The sequence below is a fragment of the Aythya fuligula genome, chromosome 3 (assembly GCF_009819795.1).
Source record: "Aythya fuligula isolate bAytFul2 chromosome 3, bAytFul2.pri, whole genome shotgun sequence".
Taxonomy (NCBI): domain Eukaryota; kingdom Metazoa; phylum Chordata; class Aves; order Anseriformes; family Anatidae; genus Aythya; species Aythya fuligula.
In genome coordinates, this window is record NC_045561.1 from 115,670,839 (window position 1) to 115,685,626 (window position 14,788).

At 51.6% G+C, this 14,788-nt stretch overlaps 3 protein-coding genes across 3 annotated transcripts; 2 read left to right on the plus strand and 1 right to left on the minus strand.

Moving 5' to 3' along the window:
- Positions 1-543: 543 nt before the first annotated feature.
- Positions 544-4,623, minus strand: XKR5 (XK related 5). Its single transcript, XM_032184513.1, has 7 exons — positions 4,566-4,623; positions 3,955-4,138; positions 3,687-3,868; positions 2,824-3,033; positions 2,545-2,714; positions 2,209-2,320; positions 544-1,601 (listed from the first exon to the last, which is right to left on the minus strand). Exons 1-7 carry the CDS (start codon positions 4,621-4,623, stop codon positions 544-546), a joined length of 1,974 nt encoding a protein of 657 aa, XP_032040404.1.
- A 1,604-nt stretch (positions 4,624-6,227) lies between these two features.
- LOC116487517 (gallinacin-14-like) lies at positions 6,228-6,564 on the plus strand. The gene is made up of 2 exons (XM_032184514.1): positions 6,228-6,300; positions 6,443-6,564. Exons 1-2 carry the CDS (start codon positions 6,228-6,230, stop codon positions 6,562-6,564), a joined length of 195 nt encoding a protein of 64 aa, XP_032040405.1.
- Positions 6,565-12,084: 5,520 nt separating this feature from the next.
- On the plus strand, positions 12,085-14,519 carry LOC116488310 (gallinacin-4-like). Its single transcript, XM_032185804.1, has 3 exons — positions 12,085-12,138; positions 12,889-12,975; positions 14,389-14,519. The coding sequence occupies exons 2-3, from the start codon at positions 12,918-12,920 to the stop codon at positions 14,517-14,519; spliced, it is 189 nt and encodes a 62-aa protein (XP_032041695.1). The 5' UTR covers positions 12,085-12,138; positions 12,889-12,917.
- Positions 14,520-14,788: the final 269 nt, after the last annotated feature.

Consider the following 14,788-nt stretch of genomic DNA (forward strand, 5'->3'; position numbering starts at 1 on the left):
GACCCTAAGTGAGTTTTGTGATTAAAGCTAAACCAGATCTGAGGCTGTTCGGGGCAATTCCCAGCGGGTTAAATCCATTTATCACTCATCAGAGCGGCGAGGATGGTGTAAATCCTTCTGTGGACCAGGGCAGGATGGCAAACCGGGGAATGCGTTTTCTTTCCCAACCTCATCTTGCCTGATCCCAAATTTCCACCCTGGCAGGAGGGGATGGGACAGGGAGGACAAAGAAAGGGGAAAAATAAAACCGAGCAGCGCTCAGCCTTGATTTGGGGCTTGCTCTGCCCAGAAGGAGGGGTAAAGCCCGTTAAATTTCTGGTTTAGTGAGAAAAACCTGAGAAGTTTCCTGCTTTGGGCAGCTTTGCAGCCCAGGGGACAGCAGCCAGGTCTCCATGTAGGGCAGATCCGCAGCTCCTACAAGCACTTGCTTGAGGTCACCTTTCCCAACTTTCCCAAATGCCTAAAAGGCAGGCTGCCCCAGCTGCCTGTAGGGTTTTTTTTACATAAATAAGTCGAATAAATACCCAAACCCAGACGTTTAAGCTACTCCAGCTGCCGAGGCTCTCCAGAAGCAGGAGATGCTCCAGGAGGGGAGGCGATTTCCTCGCCGTGTAGGACCACATCTGCCTGGCAGCAGGGTTTAGGCTCGGCCTTGGGGGTGGAGGTGAAGCACGGTGGCCTCAGCTTGCTCGGGACAGTCCCCTGCTGGGTGTCCTGGACGTGCTGCCACCCCATGGGGGTCCCGGGGGGCTCTGCTGCCCCGCAGCCACTTGTCCTGCAGAGGGACGAGCTGCTCTGCAGGTGCTGGCGGGCGCAGGAGCCCAGGATGGGGCTGATGTTCGCCATCCCGAGGGATGAATCCTCTCCTCTTCCTCCTCCTCCTCCTGCCAGGCAGCCCGGGGGAGGCCGGGCTTCGTTGTCCCCTTGCAGCAGGGTCGTGGAGGTGGCCGTGGCTGTCACCACACCAGCAGAGGTGATGCCTCTGGCGTTGGCGGTGAAGTAGACGGAGGAAACCTCGTCCAGGACCACGGAGGAGCTGCTGGGTGGGGAGGTGGAAGGTCGAGGAGCAGGCTCCTGCCCTGCTCCATCCTCCTGCGCTGCTTCATCCCCGACCTCACCTTTGCTGCCTCCTCCTTTCCTCGCCACCCCCAATTTCGCATCCCTCAGATCGGATCCGAGGCGCACGGGAGCGATTTCCCTCGTGGGGAGGCACAGCTCTGCCCCGGGCCGGGCTCTGTCCGCGTACACCTCTCCCATGCCACCATCCCCGAAAGCTGCGTTGATTTGGGACACGTCGCCCGTCTTCAAGGCCAGCCTCACCAGCAGCCAGTGGTGATGGGTTGTCCACGCATCCTCCAAGCACTCTCCAACATGCAGGAGCGAGGAGCCGTTCCCCTTTTCGGGAGCTGTTGTGGTCCCTTCCACCTCCAAGCACTCGCCATCTCCCGAAATTCCCAAACTTTGCCCCGTTTGGGAGCTGCTTCCAGCATCCTGATCGTCACCCGCAGCCGCGGCCCGGCAGGATTTCTCCAGGAAGCCCTCCCAGATCTCCGCGGACTTGGGGTGGAGCAGGCTGTAATAAACCACCAGAGCTGCGGCGCCTGCAAAAGAGCAGAAAAGCGTCAAGGGACAAATCCTGGCCGCATTTCGGTGCGGTTGTGGTTGGGCATCGTGCGAGCATGGTGCAAGACTCCTTCACCCCTCATCTCATCCCACTTCTCCTGAATGAGAGACACCAGTGGGTTTCACCCCACTTCCACGTCTCATTTTAAGGTACCCGACCTTCCTCCTGGAGGACCAGCACCAGGACCAGCAGCCTCCCATTCCTGCAGGACATCAGCTCCATGAACACCTCCTGTGAGCACCCGTGCCCCTCTGAAGCTTCAAACCCCCTCCTCCATCACCGTTTGCTTTTAAAAGCTCACCCAATGCCACTCGGAGCCATCTCTTCCCAAATTTACTCCCTGCCAGGAGGCTGCTCCAAACCTCACCGCTCTGATATTACGCCACCTCCTTACCTCCACCCCAAACTGAGCAATAAAGCTGAGAAATGAAACTCCAGGTGGATTCGGGGATACCCAAATAAATCCAGAAGCTTAAGCTCGAAGACATAAAGCAAATATTCCCCCATGCAACTGAAACTGCAGCTCGTTTGCTCGAGCTGCTCTCCAAACACGCGATCCAGGTGCTAAATTCAGGGGGTTTTACCTAGGGCAGACCCCGACAAGACGGCCCCGGTGACGCCCAGGCTGTGCCTCGCCTCTGCCTGCGGGAACTCGGTGGCCAGCAGCAGCAGGAGGGTGTTTTCCACCAGCATTACCTGGGGAGCAGAAGGGAGAGAAAAGTCACTCGGGTCCTTCGGAGGGCTTCAGGGTGCTTCAAACGACGAGCACCAGCTCTAAGTTGAGACGCTGCTGATTTATTTTGCGCCTACATTGCAAGTTCCCTTCTTCCCCAGCCTATTAAGTAAGTAAATAAATAAAATCCGGTGCTTAAAAATAAAAATAAAAGAGAATTTCCACGCCCCCCCCCCAGGGTACTCACCAGGTAAAACACAGCCACCCTGTGCCTGGAGGCCCCCGGCTGGATGTTGATGTAGCAGAAGACGTACACGGCTCCCACCAGGGCATTGAACAGCCTCCAGCGGCACGGCTGGGCCACGATGTCGGTCTGCTGGGCCACCAGCCAGAAGGCCATGAGCAGCCAGCGGATTCCTGCGAGGGGATGGCACCGAGAGGGGCAAAACGGCCCCGGAGGAGCTGGGAGCGGCTCCCCGGATGCCTAAGGGATTGGGGTGAAAAAGCTGAGGAGCGTGGGTCTCACCTGCCACAGCCAAAACCCAGCAGGAATAGAGCCTGGTGAAGAGCACCAGGGCCAGGACGCGGGTCCCCAGCATCCCCGTCCTCCAGAGCAGCAGGCAGAGCAGGGCTGCGGCCGGCAGGCGGACGTGGCCGGGTTTCAGCAGGCAGGAGAAGCGGCTGTAGGACACCAAGGCCCAGGAGAGGGACAGCAGGGACAGCCCAGCGCTGACACCTGCATGGGGACAGGGGAGGTCTTGAGGGGGCTCGGAGGACACCCGACCACCTTGAGGACCCCGTCTCTGCTTGAAGGAGCCATCAAGCAGCCATCCAAGCTAGACAGATGCTAGCCGCTGGAGGATTTCAAGCAGCTCATCCCAAGTCTGGTCTCTGCTGCGCGCCGGTGCCTGCCCGAGGCTCCATCTCCGCTCGCTGCGGTTGGACCTGAGCCTGCCACGACTTGGAGACTGACCTTGCACGTGTCCCAGCTTCTCCCTTTGCAAAACAACTGGAAATTCCCCTTTTCTGTGACACAGCCCCCAAGCCCTAAATGCTCAGCACCACACCATGATTTGGCTGGAGCTAGGGAATGGGCGTTGGATCAAAACCCAACCAAGGTATCACGGAGATGCTCCCTACGCTGCAAGAAGTGTCCGTGCCAGCTGGGAAAAGCCATGGTCAGCCCAGAAACTCCTCCAGGCTCAACCACAGCGTGTTTTTAAGCCGTATTTATCCCTGACTGCCTTGCATCAGGGCTTCCTACCCGCTCTGCAGCACAATTCTCCACGCAGAGCCCGCTCTGCGCCCTGCCAGGTGGGAACACGTCACCCACCCAAACTCATCCCCCCTTTTCAACACGAAGCATCCTCCGGGGAGCTCCCTGCTCACCGGGCACAAAGCTGGAGGGCTCCACGGCCACGACGACGTAGGCCTGCAGCAGGAGGTGAGGCAGGGTCTGCAGCAGAGCCTCCAGCAGCCGCAGCACGCAGACGTCCCCAAGCTGCAGCAGCACCTCCCCGGCACCGGCGCTGCCGCTCGCCTTCGCCTCCAGCCGTAAAACATCCCAATACCTGCAAAGGGCAGCACCGTGGGACGTCCACCCCGATTTTTTGGCAGGTGTAGGGAGGCTGGGTGGGTCGTGGGGTGAGGATCTCACCGCTTCCAGAGGCCCAGCTGCAGGATGTGGAGGATGAGAAGCCCGCAGCTGGGTGGGCGGCCGTCTGCCTTGAACCAGAGGGTGCTGAGGAGCTGAGGCACGCAGCCGGGTGCCAGGCAGGCGACGGTGAGCCAAAAGCAGCTCAGTTGCCCCCGCAACAGGTAGTGGAGGATGGTGCCGAGCCCTGGGAGAAAAGGAGAGGGTGCTGGGGGATGCCACCCTAAAGATGCCACCCGCAGCCTCCCCCAGGATCCGCAGCCCGTGCCTTTATCTCGGGCTTCCAGCCCCTGGGCCGCTTGTCACAGCAGCGCAGCCGGCGCCACCGAGGGGCTTGGCCGAAGGCGGGCTCAGATAAAGGGCGCCGGAATTCGAATTCGAAAAGAAACAAAAAGTTCAAAAAAATTCAATTTCTTTTTTTTTTTTTTTAAAAAAAAGGGGGAGAAAGCGGTGTCCCGATACAAAAAGCTCGGGGAACGGAGGGGGCGCAGCGCCTTCTCCCCTTTTTCTCCCTTTACTCCCCCCTTACTCCCACTTCATCCCCCCCGCGCATCCCCTGCGCGCCCCCTGCGCCCCCTGCGCGCTCCCTGCGCGCTCCCTGCGCGCCCACTCACTCGCAGCGCTCTCCGCAGCCAGCAGCGCCAGGGAGAGCCCCGGGAAGCCCCCGCGCATCCTGCGAGGAGGAGGAGGAGGAGGAGGAAGAGGAAGGAGCCTCCGGAGCGCCTCCCCCCGATGCCCCCCTCCCTCCCCGGAGATGTGACGTCACGCTGCTGACGTCACGCGGGCTCTTTGGGGTGCAGCACGGAGCATTGGGGGGTGTTTGGGGGCGATGGGGGGGTTTGCAGCATCCCGGTGTCCCCAGATCTCTGCGCCCTCGCGCAAAGCCCCCCCCACCGGTGTCCCCCGGCTGTCCCCGCGGGGCTGGGCGCTAGGTGGCGGCCGGGAGGTGCGAGGGGGAGCCACAAATTAATTAGGATGCGCCCATCGGACGGACGGCTGCTTAATTAAGTCCAAATGTCACCGAGGGTTTTGTTGGTGCCTCTGGAAAATCAAACAGGAGACTCCCGAAGCTCTGAGATCCCCTGGGCTGCGGGGGCGGTGAGGGTGTTTGGAGGCTTTCACTCATTTCCTGATGCTTTGGGGATATTTTGGTTGATTTTTGGAAATTGTAATGAGTTGCTTTGCCAGCCTGGACTATGCTGTATTAAAAGGAGCAAAGTTTGTCACCCAGCTACGTTTCCCGGGTTCTCTGCAGGTCCCCAGCACTGCCCGTGCCCTGTAAGCTCCCCCCTTGACACGTGCAGGTGAGCGACGAACCAAAGCCCCCGCATGTGCTCAGGGATGTGCCGAGGAGCCAAACCCCGCTCCCGAGGGATCTGGGACCTTCCCTTCTCTTCTCTGATTTTTCCAGATGAACCAAATCCAGCAGCCGGGGAGCTGCAGGGACTCCCACGGGAGCGAGGAAGGTGAAAGACACGAAGACGAAGCCTCTCCTGGAGAGCAGGTGGAGATAATCACGGTAAGAAACCGGCCAGAGAACATCGCTTGGCGGCCTGCGAGTGCTGATCTTTGCTGGGCCCTGCACAAAGCTGAGGTGCTCCCAGAGCTGAGAGCCCTCCCCGGTTTTGCAGCCTCCTCCCAGTCGCACTGGCTGCCTTCCAGCCACTGGTTTGGCCGCGCTTTTCTCTGCCGGATTTCAGCACCCGGGAGCCCCCACGGGTCTCCAGCAGAGCTCAGAGCAGAGGGTGGTGATGGATTTTCTTACGTGTTGACCCCTTTTGGAAACGGGAGCACGAGATGTGCCCAGACCTGCTGGATGCGCTGCTGGAGCCGCACCGAGAGGCAGAACAGCTCGGTGGGGCTGATTCTGGATTCAGTCTCCATGTGGTGTTGGGATTTTTTAGGGAACAAACGCTCCCTTCTGTTCAGAATCGGAACTTCTGGAGGCAAAGGTGCGTCTGATTGAGATTTGAGTACAAAGACCTTGAAGTGAGCCCGCCTGTACGTGCTGCTGGTGGAGGAGACGGGGCTTTGGGTCAGGGCACGGGAGCCAGATGTCAGTGCTAAGAGGATAATTCCTGTAGGGGTGGGGGCCTGTACTGCCATCTATCCACACGGGAATTTGTAATTAGAGATTACAGAGCACATCCTTTAAATACTTTATTTATTCGATTGCTAAATCCCTGCAGATTGCATTAACCAAAGCTTTATAAACAGGTCCTTTCCTTCCTCTCACAGCGTCTCTTGCTCTCAGCAGCTTTGGGGTGACACCCCCAATGCCAGCCCAAGCCATGAAGGTGATGCTCCTGCTGCTGCTTGCTCTCCTTGTGGCGTCCCAGGCTACCACAGGTAAGTGCAGACACAACCACCGGGCACTTTTTAGGTTGACTTTGTGTCTGCACAAAGACCTGTTAACATGGGGACAAGCTTTCTTCACGTGTGAACATCCAAAGAAAGGTGCTTACAGGTTTTTTTTTTTTTGCAATTACAGTGCCAGACACTGTCATGTGTCGGAAGATCAAGGGAGAGTGCTCCTTCTTGCTGTGCTCCTTGTTCAAGAGATCCATCGGTACCTGCTACAATGGCCTGGCGAAGTGCTGCATACCCTTGTGATGACCATCCGTGGTCCATGTCGGGGCTGGTGGCTTTGGTGGGGTCAGCAGCAGTGACACCCGCAGTGTAATATTGTCCGGCTTTACTTGGCTGCTCTTTGTGGTGCTGTCTACGCCTGGAGCTGGTGGAAGTCACTTTTGCCACCTGGGTGTCCTGAAGAGGACTCCACAAGGTGGAGTTCCCACCTCTAAGAGGTTTGTTTGGGAACGGGGTCCCTGTTATGGCCACCTCAGAGGTGGAGGGTGTGAGGTGTAGAGGGCTTGTGCCAGTCAAGCCTCAGAGGTGACAGTGAAACCCGGGGGTTTCCAGCTCTTGGACTTCCACATTGCCCTTTCTGCCAACCAAAATGTCGAAGGGCTTCAGCATGGGGATGCCTTTGGAGTCTCACTGCTCTCCTCCCACCTTGTCTCCACCTGAAATTTGTCTCTCCACCTTCATCCAGCTGGCTCCTGCATGGTGAGGTCTGATTCAGCCCCAGCTCCTCCTCTCCAGGTCTGGCCAACTCTAATTTGGGCTCTGCTGTGATGCAGCAAGGGCTGGACACTGAAGTCTTCTGCTCTCCTCCAGACTCTGACAAATAACTCAGCCTTACAGCATCGGAGTGATTTGTGCTCCTTTTCTCTCCTCTAACATGTATTCACCATGTCCAAAGAGTCCGGTCTGAAAATTATCTGAGTTGTGTAAATATCTAATAAAGGATGTGTATTAAGGCCAAGCTTCTTAAGCCATTAATTGGTGAGGAGTGTTTTGATCGCTCTGGTTCCTGAGGCCTGGGACCACACGGCGGGCCTCGTGTCCAGCCACAGCTCACGGGTGGGCACCTACAAACCTGGACAAAGTTTTCTAGGATTTTCCCACCCGGGTCCAAGTCCGGAGGAGGTTTGGTTACCTCCACATTTGGGGAGTTCAGATCCATTCGGCCCAGAAAGATGACTTAAACATCTCATTAGCCATCTGTACTGGTTTTTGGAGTAGCAGCTTCTCCAGGCACAGCCAAGTCCTGCCTCCGCGCTGCAGCTGATGTTATTGCACAGCACGTTGCCACCACCAAAGGAGTAATCATTAATAACAACCGAGCTCCCCAAGCCCAAAGGTGGTATTTGAACCTTAATCGCTCCTTCCATCTAGCGATTTGAAAGTCCTTTGTGCTCGTGAACTGGGGCTTGCACTGGCCGTAGGAGGTAGCTGAGCAAACACAAGGTACCTGCTGTTGTGATTAAGCCGTGCTCTTCCACCTGGGTTAATTTTAGCTACTTTAGTTCAGGAAGAAGAAATAACAATGGCAAAAAAAAAAAAAAAAAAAAAAAAAAAAAAAAAAAAAAGCTGGTATTTGGTGGAATGCCAAAAAGTTGCAGTGATTCTCTCACAGGGCTGCCTTTCAGGAATAATGGTAGTTGAGACTCCGTAGGGGTTGTATAATCATTGAAGTCAAGTGCTTTAAAGAGAATGCAAAAATCTCCACTCGTCTTGCACAGATGAAGAAACCAGGGCATGAACTGGGGAAGTGTCAGCAAGGTCATTGTCTCCTGGTCTCCTGCCAGGAGGAGGAGGAAGGTCTTGAGATGTCCTACATTGTTTATCCCCTTCCAAAATAACTGCAGGCACTATTAAGAAAGGAGCATACAAAATCATTCTTAATTGTGACCAACAAATGGAGACTACAAATCCTTTTGTGTAGAGCAAAATCGCTGACCACATCCCAGAAATCTGAATTGCTTTCTTGTGGTTACAATAGGGCAGATACGGAAAACCTCTTTTTCAGTAAGCTTCCCTCCATTGGAAAGAAGGATAATGTAAGATTTGGGGTTGTACTGAACTGGAAATACCTTCATTGTTTGAAGGGGGTAATAATATGAAGCTTAACAAGATGGGAGGGTTGAAGGCACCACTCAGCCAGTGAATGAGGGCAACGGGGAGCATCAAAGCCACCTGTGCAACCCCATACACCATTTAGCACTGTCCCCATGCATAAGAAATTGGGAGGCAGAGGCAAAGGGAGTCTTGGCTTGCCTACCGATGAGATGTCACATGGACCTGGATGGCCCTGACGTGTTGAGCCCTGTCTGTGTACTTGTTTCAACCCATGTTTTGCTACACACCCAAGCTGCAAGTGTCTGTCAACACCTTGGAGATGGGTTTAAGCAATAGGCCCTCCCTGATGGGCCCAAAGAGCAGGTCACATCTTCTGAACGTAGACCCTTTCCTCCAGATGGTGCAGCAGAGCTGTTGTGAGGGGTGGTTCTGGATGATATTAGGAAAAGGCTGATTCTTGAAAAAACTGGTCCTGGTACCCACAAGAAAAGTTTCTTCTGGATTTGGTCGTGAGTGTTGCAAAGAGCCTAATTCAAAAGTTACTTGGAGGAGAGCTGCTCTGCAAAAATTACCACAGTACAATTGGTTTTATCCGTGTTGTGGGACCAAATACATTTAACATGCAAATATTCAATCTCAAAAAAAGCAGAAATGAATAGAGAAAAGCACCAAAAGGAGCAACCCGGGGGAGCAAGAAGCCTGCAGGCAGCCTGTAAGCTGTTAAAAAGGCTGTGCTAGAAATCTCAGCAAAATATTTGCTTTGACTCGAAAAGAAAACAAAGAGGTCTAAGAAAAAATCCCTGCAGGGCATGAAAGGCAGCTCAGGGGAGGCTCTCACAGGGAAGAGCTGTGGTGAACAGACGGCTGACAGAGAACAGCAGCTCCCATACAGCGGGGCAGGTCAGGTTCTGATAGGAGTCAACGAGGGCTAGAAAAGAAAGCAGAGATCCCTTTACAACAGATACCCAAAGGAATAGTAGAAATTTCTGTAAATGCACGGGAAGGAGGAGGCCATGGAGGGTGTCGCTGTGGGATTGCTCTCATGTCCCTCAGCCTCTGCCAGCTGTGTCTGCTGAAGGCCTCCAAGGCCTTTGGCTTTTGCTGGCAGGCTGAAATCCTTTCACCACTCCATTCATCGAGCATTTAGTGAATTCGGTTGCTCTCTGGTGTCTCTCACTGGGTGTTGAGCCCACTCAGTGTTCATATTTGACACATGCTGTCTCTGTGTCCCGGAGCAGAGCCTACTCCACGAGGTGCTGAGGCCTGGAAGCCCAAGGGGTGCACTGGGAGAGTCAGGCACAGCCTCTGTGACCCCCACACCCCTTTTTAGTTGTGCAGGACGAAAGCTGGAAGGAGTTTCTCTGTTTCTCTAGGGGATGTGCACCAAAGAGTTAGCAGAAGGCCGTGTTTGGCCTTGCCCTGCAGGACTTTTGCCCCGGTGAGACGCGCCAGGCCCAGCATGAGAGCTGAGTGTTACCACAAGGACTCATCACTCTCAGAGCCTAATCTATGGCTAAAAGAGCAAATGCGACCAGATTTTCCTACAGGATTTCCTACAGGAGAATCTGCTGCAGGTGTTTTGTGGCAGACTGTTTTCTCCCCGGCTCTGGCGATATCGCAGAGGCCCAGGAGGCTGTGCTGTAACAGCAGGGATGGATTTTTCCTGTCCTCCAGCAGGGGGTTGCACAACCTCTGTGTCTGCCTCAGAGCTGGCCTCCAAGGTCTCCCAGCTCAGAGAAGGTCACTTGCACCACCACATCGGGCACAGATTTGGGGTTGCAGCAGGACCTGAAGCCTCCTTTTGGCCCTTTGTGGTGACACCACCCTGCTTGAGCACAGAAAATGGGCAGCGTTGCCTGGTCCCCTAAATTAATTGAGGAAAACTGGTGTAGCCTTGCAGATGCTTCCAGGTGTATGGTATGGGGAGCATCACAATGCATGACAATCCTTACTTCTAGTCCTTAAAACATGGAAGACAGCAACTCCTGCTCAATTATTTTCTTGAGAAGGCAGACCAGCAAAAGCTGCTGAAGGGTAAATGTGAATTTCTGTCCCTCTCTGACAACTTCAGCCAGGGGTGGCTTCGTCTTCAAGCTGACCTGGGTTCATACCAAAGAGGAAGGTCCTGGAAAACCAGCATGAGGGGAAAACAACATCAGTAAAGATGTAAAACATCATGTTGGGGTGGTTCAAGTAATGTTTTCCACAAACCAGTGGCTTAAAATATCTTGCATACAGTAGAGGTAAGAAGTACTGAAAATATTTTGGTGCAGAAGTTAAAAACAGAAACAAAACCAAAGCTTTCCCTTTTTTCTTGTTTTACTCATAACTACTAGATTTTTGGTTTACTTCCTCACTTTCCCCCCCACCTTTCCTTACTGCAGATCTTTTTAATTTCTGTTAATCAAAGTAGTGTTAATCAAACCTGTCAACATTTTTCCCTTCTGACAACAGAAATGATGTAATATTAACAACAGCTCATTAATCCCGTTTCTGAATTTTCACAGAAGTGCTAACTTCCCATTTAACACAGCTATTTTTAACCTAATTCCAGCTGATTATTATTTTTCTTTCTGCGGTGACCTAATTTTTACCTTGGTAAAGAACTCATCGGGAAGCAATGAAATGAACAGAGTCCATGCTTCCTCATTAATGAGTTGTGGGTATTTAGGGAGAAATCCTTGCCGGGATTTATTTGGTAGATGAATTAACTGGCCAGTTCATTGATAGCACTCCGATGCACATGACTGCCCTCATCAAAACCCAAAGCACAATGCTGCAAAAGGCAAAATTAATACTTAGAGCTGGAAATCACTGCATATCCCTCAAATAGCTGGATGACAATATATTGAAATCTATTTTATTTATTTATTTTTTTTAAGTTATAAGAGCAAAGGCAAGCTTAGGCCCAACACCTTACCATTATTTAGCCATCGGCTCCTAACATACCTGCCATATAGCTCTGGCAGTGAATCAAGCAGGGCAGGACCTGGGCGTTGGAGCACAAACATTTTTACTCTGCAATCCTCAGAGCTCCCCGGGCACAAATCTGGCTCTTGCATTCTTCCAGCAATTTCCAGATACGGTCTCAAAGCTGGCAGAGTCAGGGATCATTCCGAGCAGGAAATTTAGTTGAAGTCACTCCACGGCGGAGGCTGAGATTAGAAGTGCTCTGCCTTTTCACCTGGGGTTAAATCTGATGCAGGTAAGCAAAGATATGATCGTCAGGTAGAATATACTTCTGTGCTCATCAAGCAGTTAAATTGAGTAATGCTAAATGGCATTTCTCACACTAACCACAAAGCCTACCTAAACAGCAGCTTCAGGATAGCTTCAGGATTATGATTTCCTTCCATGTCATGGGGATGTGAATGAAAGGCATGCCTTTGAAAGACATCTGATCTGTGGCCATCTGAGTGGACACGTGCTGGTTAAATCCCACCAGATATCTGATCTGGAGGTGGCCCAATGTGGCTTGCAAGAAGCTCAGTATATTTCTCAAGGCAATACCGGGATATTTTGAAAGCAATACCTCCGTTCCTCACAGGAGGACGCTAACAGAGAGGATTTGCTGGACTGCCTTGATTCTCCCCAAAACTGTAGGGATCTTCTGATTGGCCCCCAGATGGTTGTGAAGAGCAAGTATCCTTCACCAGCCTCCAGAAACCGCATAAAGCCAAGCTCTGCTCCTTCATCTTAACGTGTCTGGGTGGCTGACGCTGATCCACGGGACTGGCCCAACCTAGAGCATCCTCTTACCTGGTAACGACCAAAATCTTCTCGTTATTCAGCCTCTCTTCTAACCTTCTATCCTTCTGAAAACTGGTAGAGATTTCACATCTTTCATGCATAGCTCCATTACACTGTTATAACCTTACCTGTGCAGTGACTCTGGTCTATCCAGTGCTAGCTCAAGCAGTTCTAGAAATTTAAAATATCAATAAGAAAGAAGAGTTTTTGTTGGCTGCAGATAGAGATCTGAGAGGAAATTTTGTTGGAAATCAAGTAGCTCTTGAGGTGAATGAAAAGCAAGAGCCTCTAAGCAAGAATGGGGAGAAGCTGGATTTTAAGCTAACCGTGAAGGAGCTTTCTCTTCCTTTTTTGTTCTGTTTTGTTTTGTTTCAGAAAAGCTTGAGATCATGCTTTGTGTTGCTTTGTATAAATACATTAAAATTGTCTTAGTTTGTTTTCTGAATTAACTTCTGTAAGGCAAAATGAATTTATTGCAATGAGTTGCACAGTATCAAGCGACCTAGGATAAACACTGGCTAATTAATACAATAATTAAAAAGAGGATTTAAAATCCCATTTTTTTTCTGCACAGAAGCTTCTTCCTGTGCCATGATGCTGTGTGTGCTCCAGGAAACCCTTAAGACCATAGACGTTGTTATAAAAAAAGTGTGTTCTAGATGACTCTTGGTCTCAAAGAGCATTTTTGTATTGTTTTACTCAGCCCAAAATGCTGTGGAGGGACAAAACTCTTATTAATGTCTTGATGTCATTTCTTTGTAGTGACAGCACCTCCCAACCCGCCTTCTGCCATGAAAATCCTTTGCTTGCTCTTGGCACTCCTCTTTATGGCATTTCATGCATCTGCAGGTAAGGTGTAAATAAAAACAAGGGGTGATACAGAAGTAGACACTGGTGGCTCATAAAGGTCTCCTGTCCCCTTTGGGAAGCGGCCAAGCTGCCTCCTGCAAAGTATCTTCACTCACATCATCAAACCTCACTGGCCGATTACAGCTGATGCGTGAAATTAGCAGGCAAGCACTCCAACTGGCCATTCATTGCTTTTTCTACTCCTCCAAAAATCCAGTCTGAGTTGAAAGCACGATGGGCAGCCCCCAGATTCCCCTTCAGTGCCTCCATTTCCACCATTAAATCTTGCCAACTCTTGGAGCACTTTCATTGTCTCTGGCTCACCCTACAACAAACCACCCCATATCAAATATTCTTAAACCACATGGAAAAAAAAATAATAATTTGGGTCCCGTGTTTTCCAAATATGCTTGAGGACCTTGTACTTGGGTCAGGGAGGCAGAAAATCATGAGTCAAGGTTGAAATGCTGTTGGTACCCTCTGCTTGGTGGGGAATCCTGTGCAACCACAAGGGTTTTGAGAGGGATTAGGGCTTGTTGGGGGGACCCACAGGGTGCTGGAACCCCAAACTCACCTTATTGTCCAGCAAAAGGAGCTGTTTATAAACAGTATCCCTGAAAATGGCAAAATTACCATGCAGGGCACTATGAGCACAAGTGTCAGTAGAGGTCTGGGGTTGATCAGTGTGGGAATAGGATGGTAAATGTTCTCTGGGGTGTAAGGATGGGAAAAGACCAGGCAGGCCCAGGGAACACGCTGCATTAATTGGTAGTCTGCTCCCAGGGTAATTTTTCACCCCCGACAACCAACACTGTCACTGGTAAAACCCAGACACCGCTGTGGGAATAGTACAAACCATTCCCAAAAGCAGTCCGAACGTGGATATTGTATTTTATGTGGGAAGAAAGTGTAACCACGTGGACAAGAGCAATGCTACACTGCTTGGCACAAGACCTAGCGGGCAATGCCTGGCATAGAAGTGGTCATTCTGCATGTGCTGATGGGTTTAGCTGTACATGGTGGCCATCCATATGGACCTCTAGACATCAGGACCTGATGTTGGACTTGAGTGAAACCTAGAGCAAGGATAACAGGCCAAATCTGTGGAAATCTAGGCACACAAAAATAAATCCTCATCATTCTGCCCCCAAAAGTGGCAGCTTCCCAGCTGAGCAGCTGTCTCTGATTGTGACGAAGTCCTAAAAAATGTTTTCTATCCCATCTCTGCTGTCTGTTCCTAAAATATGAGTTTCTAAGGGCTTTCCTGGGCTTGGAGATACAGTTCTTGTATTTGAAGAAGGAATTAAAGCATGTGTTTGCTTGTGCTGCCCATAGCCCTCCTCTGGACATTGCATTAGGACTCTGGGCACTTTTTTTCTTCTTTTTTTTTTTTTTTTTTTTTGTATGGTACAGACTTTCCCCGTCCTCCAACGCGTCTTATGCGGTGTGGCTATCGTGGGACCTTCTGCACCCCTGGGAAATGCCCTCGTGGGAATGCTTATCTGGGGCTGTGCCGTGCTGGGCATTCTTGCTGTAAATGGTAAGATTAAGACTTGAGTGGGGAAAAAGCTGACTTACCAAATTTTCATTTAACATCTGTATGGTGGGATTTTCCCCATCAATTCAGACCTGAAAACCTTGAAATATTCTTTCCTTTGTGCAGGTTGTAGTGTGACCAGTTGCCCAGGATCTCCAGGGATCTGGGAATGATCTCTTCTTGCATCGTTGGATTCAGGGCACCATTGTACTGATTGTTCTTTCAATAAAGATTGGTCATTCTTTCAATAAAAGCAGCATTCAGGGCGATTGTGTG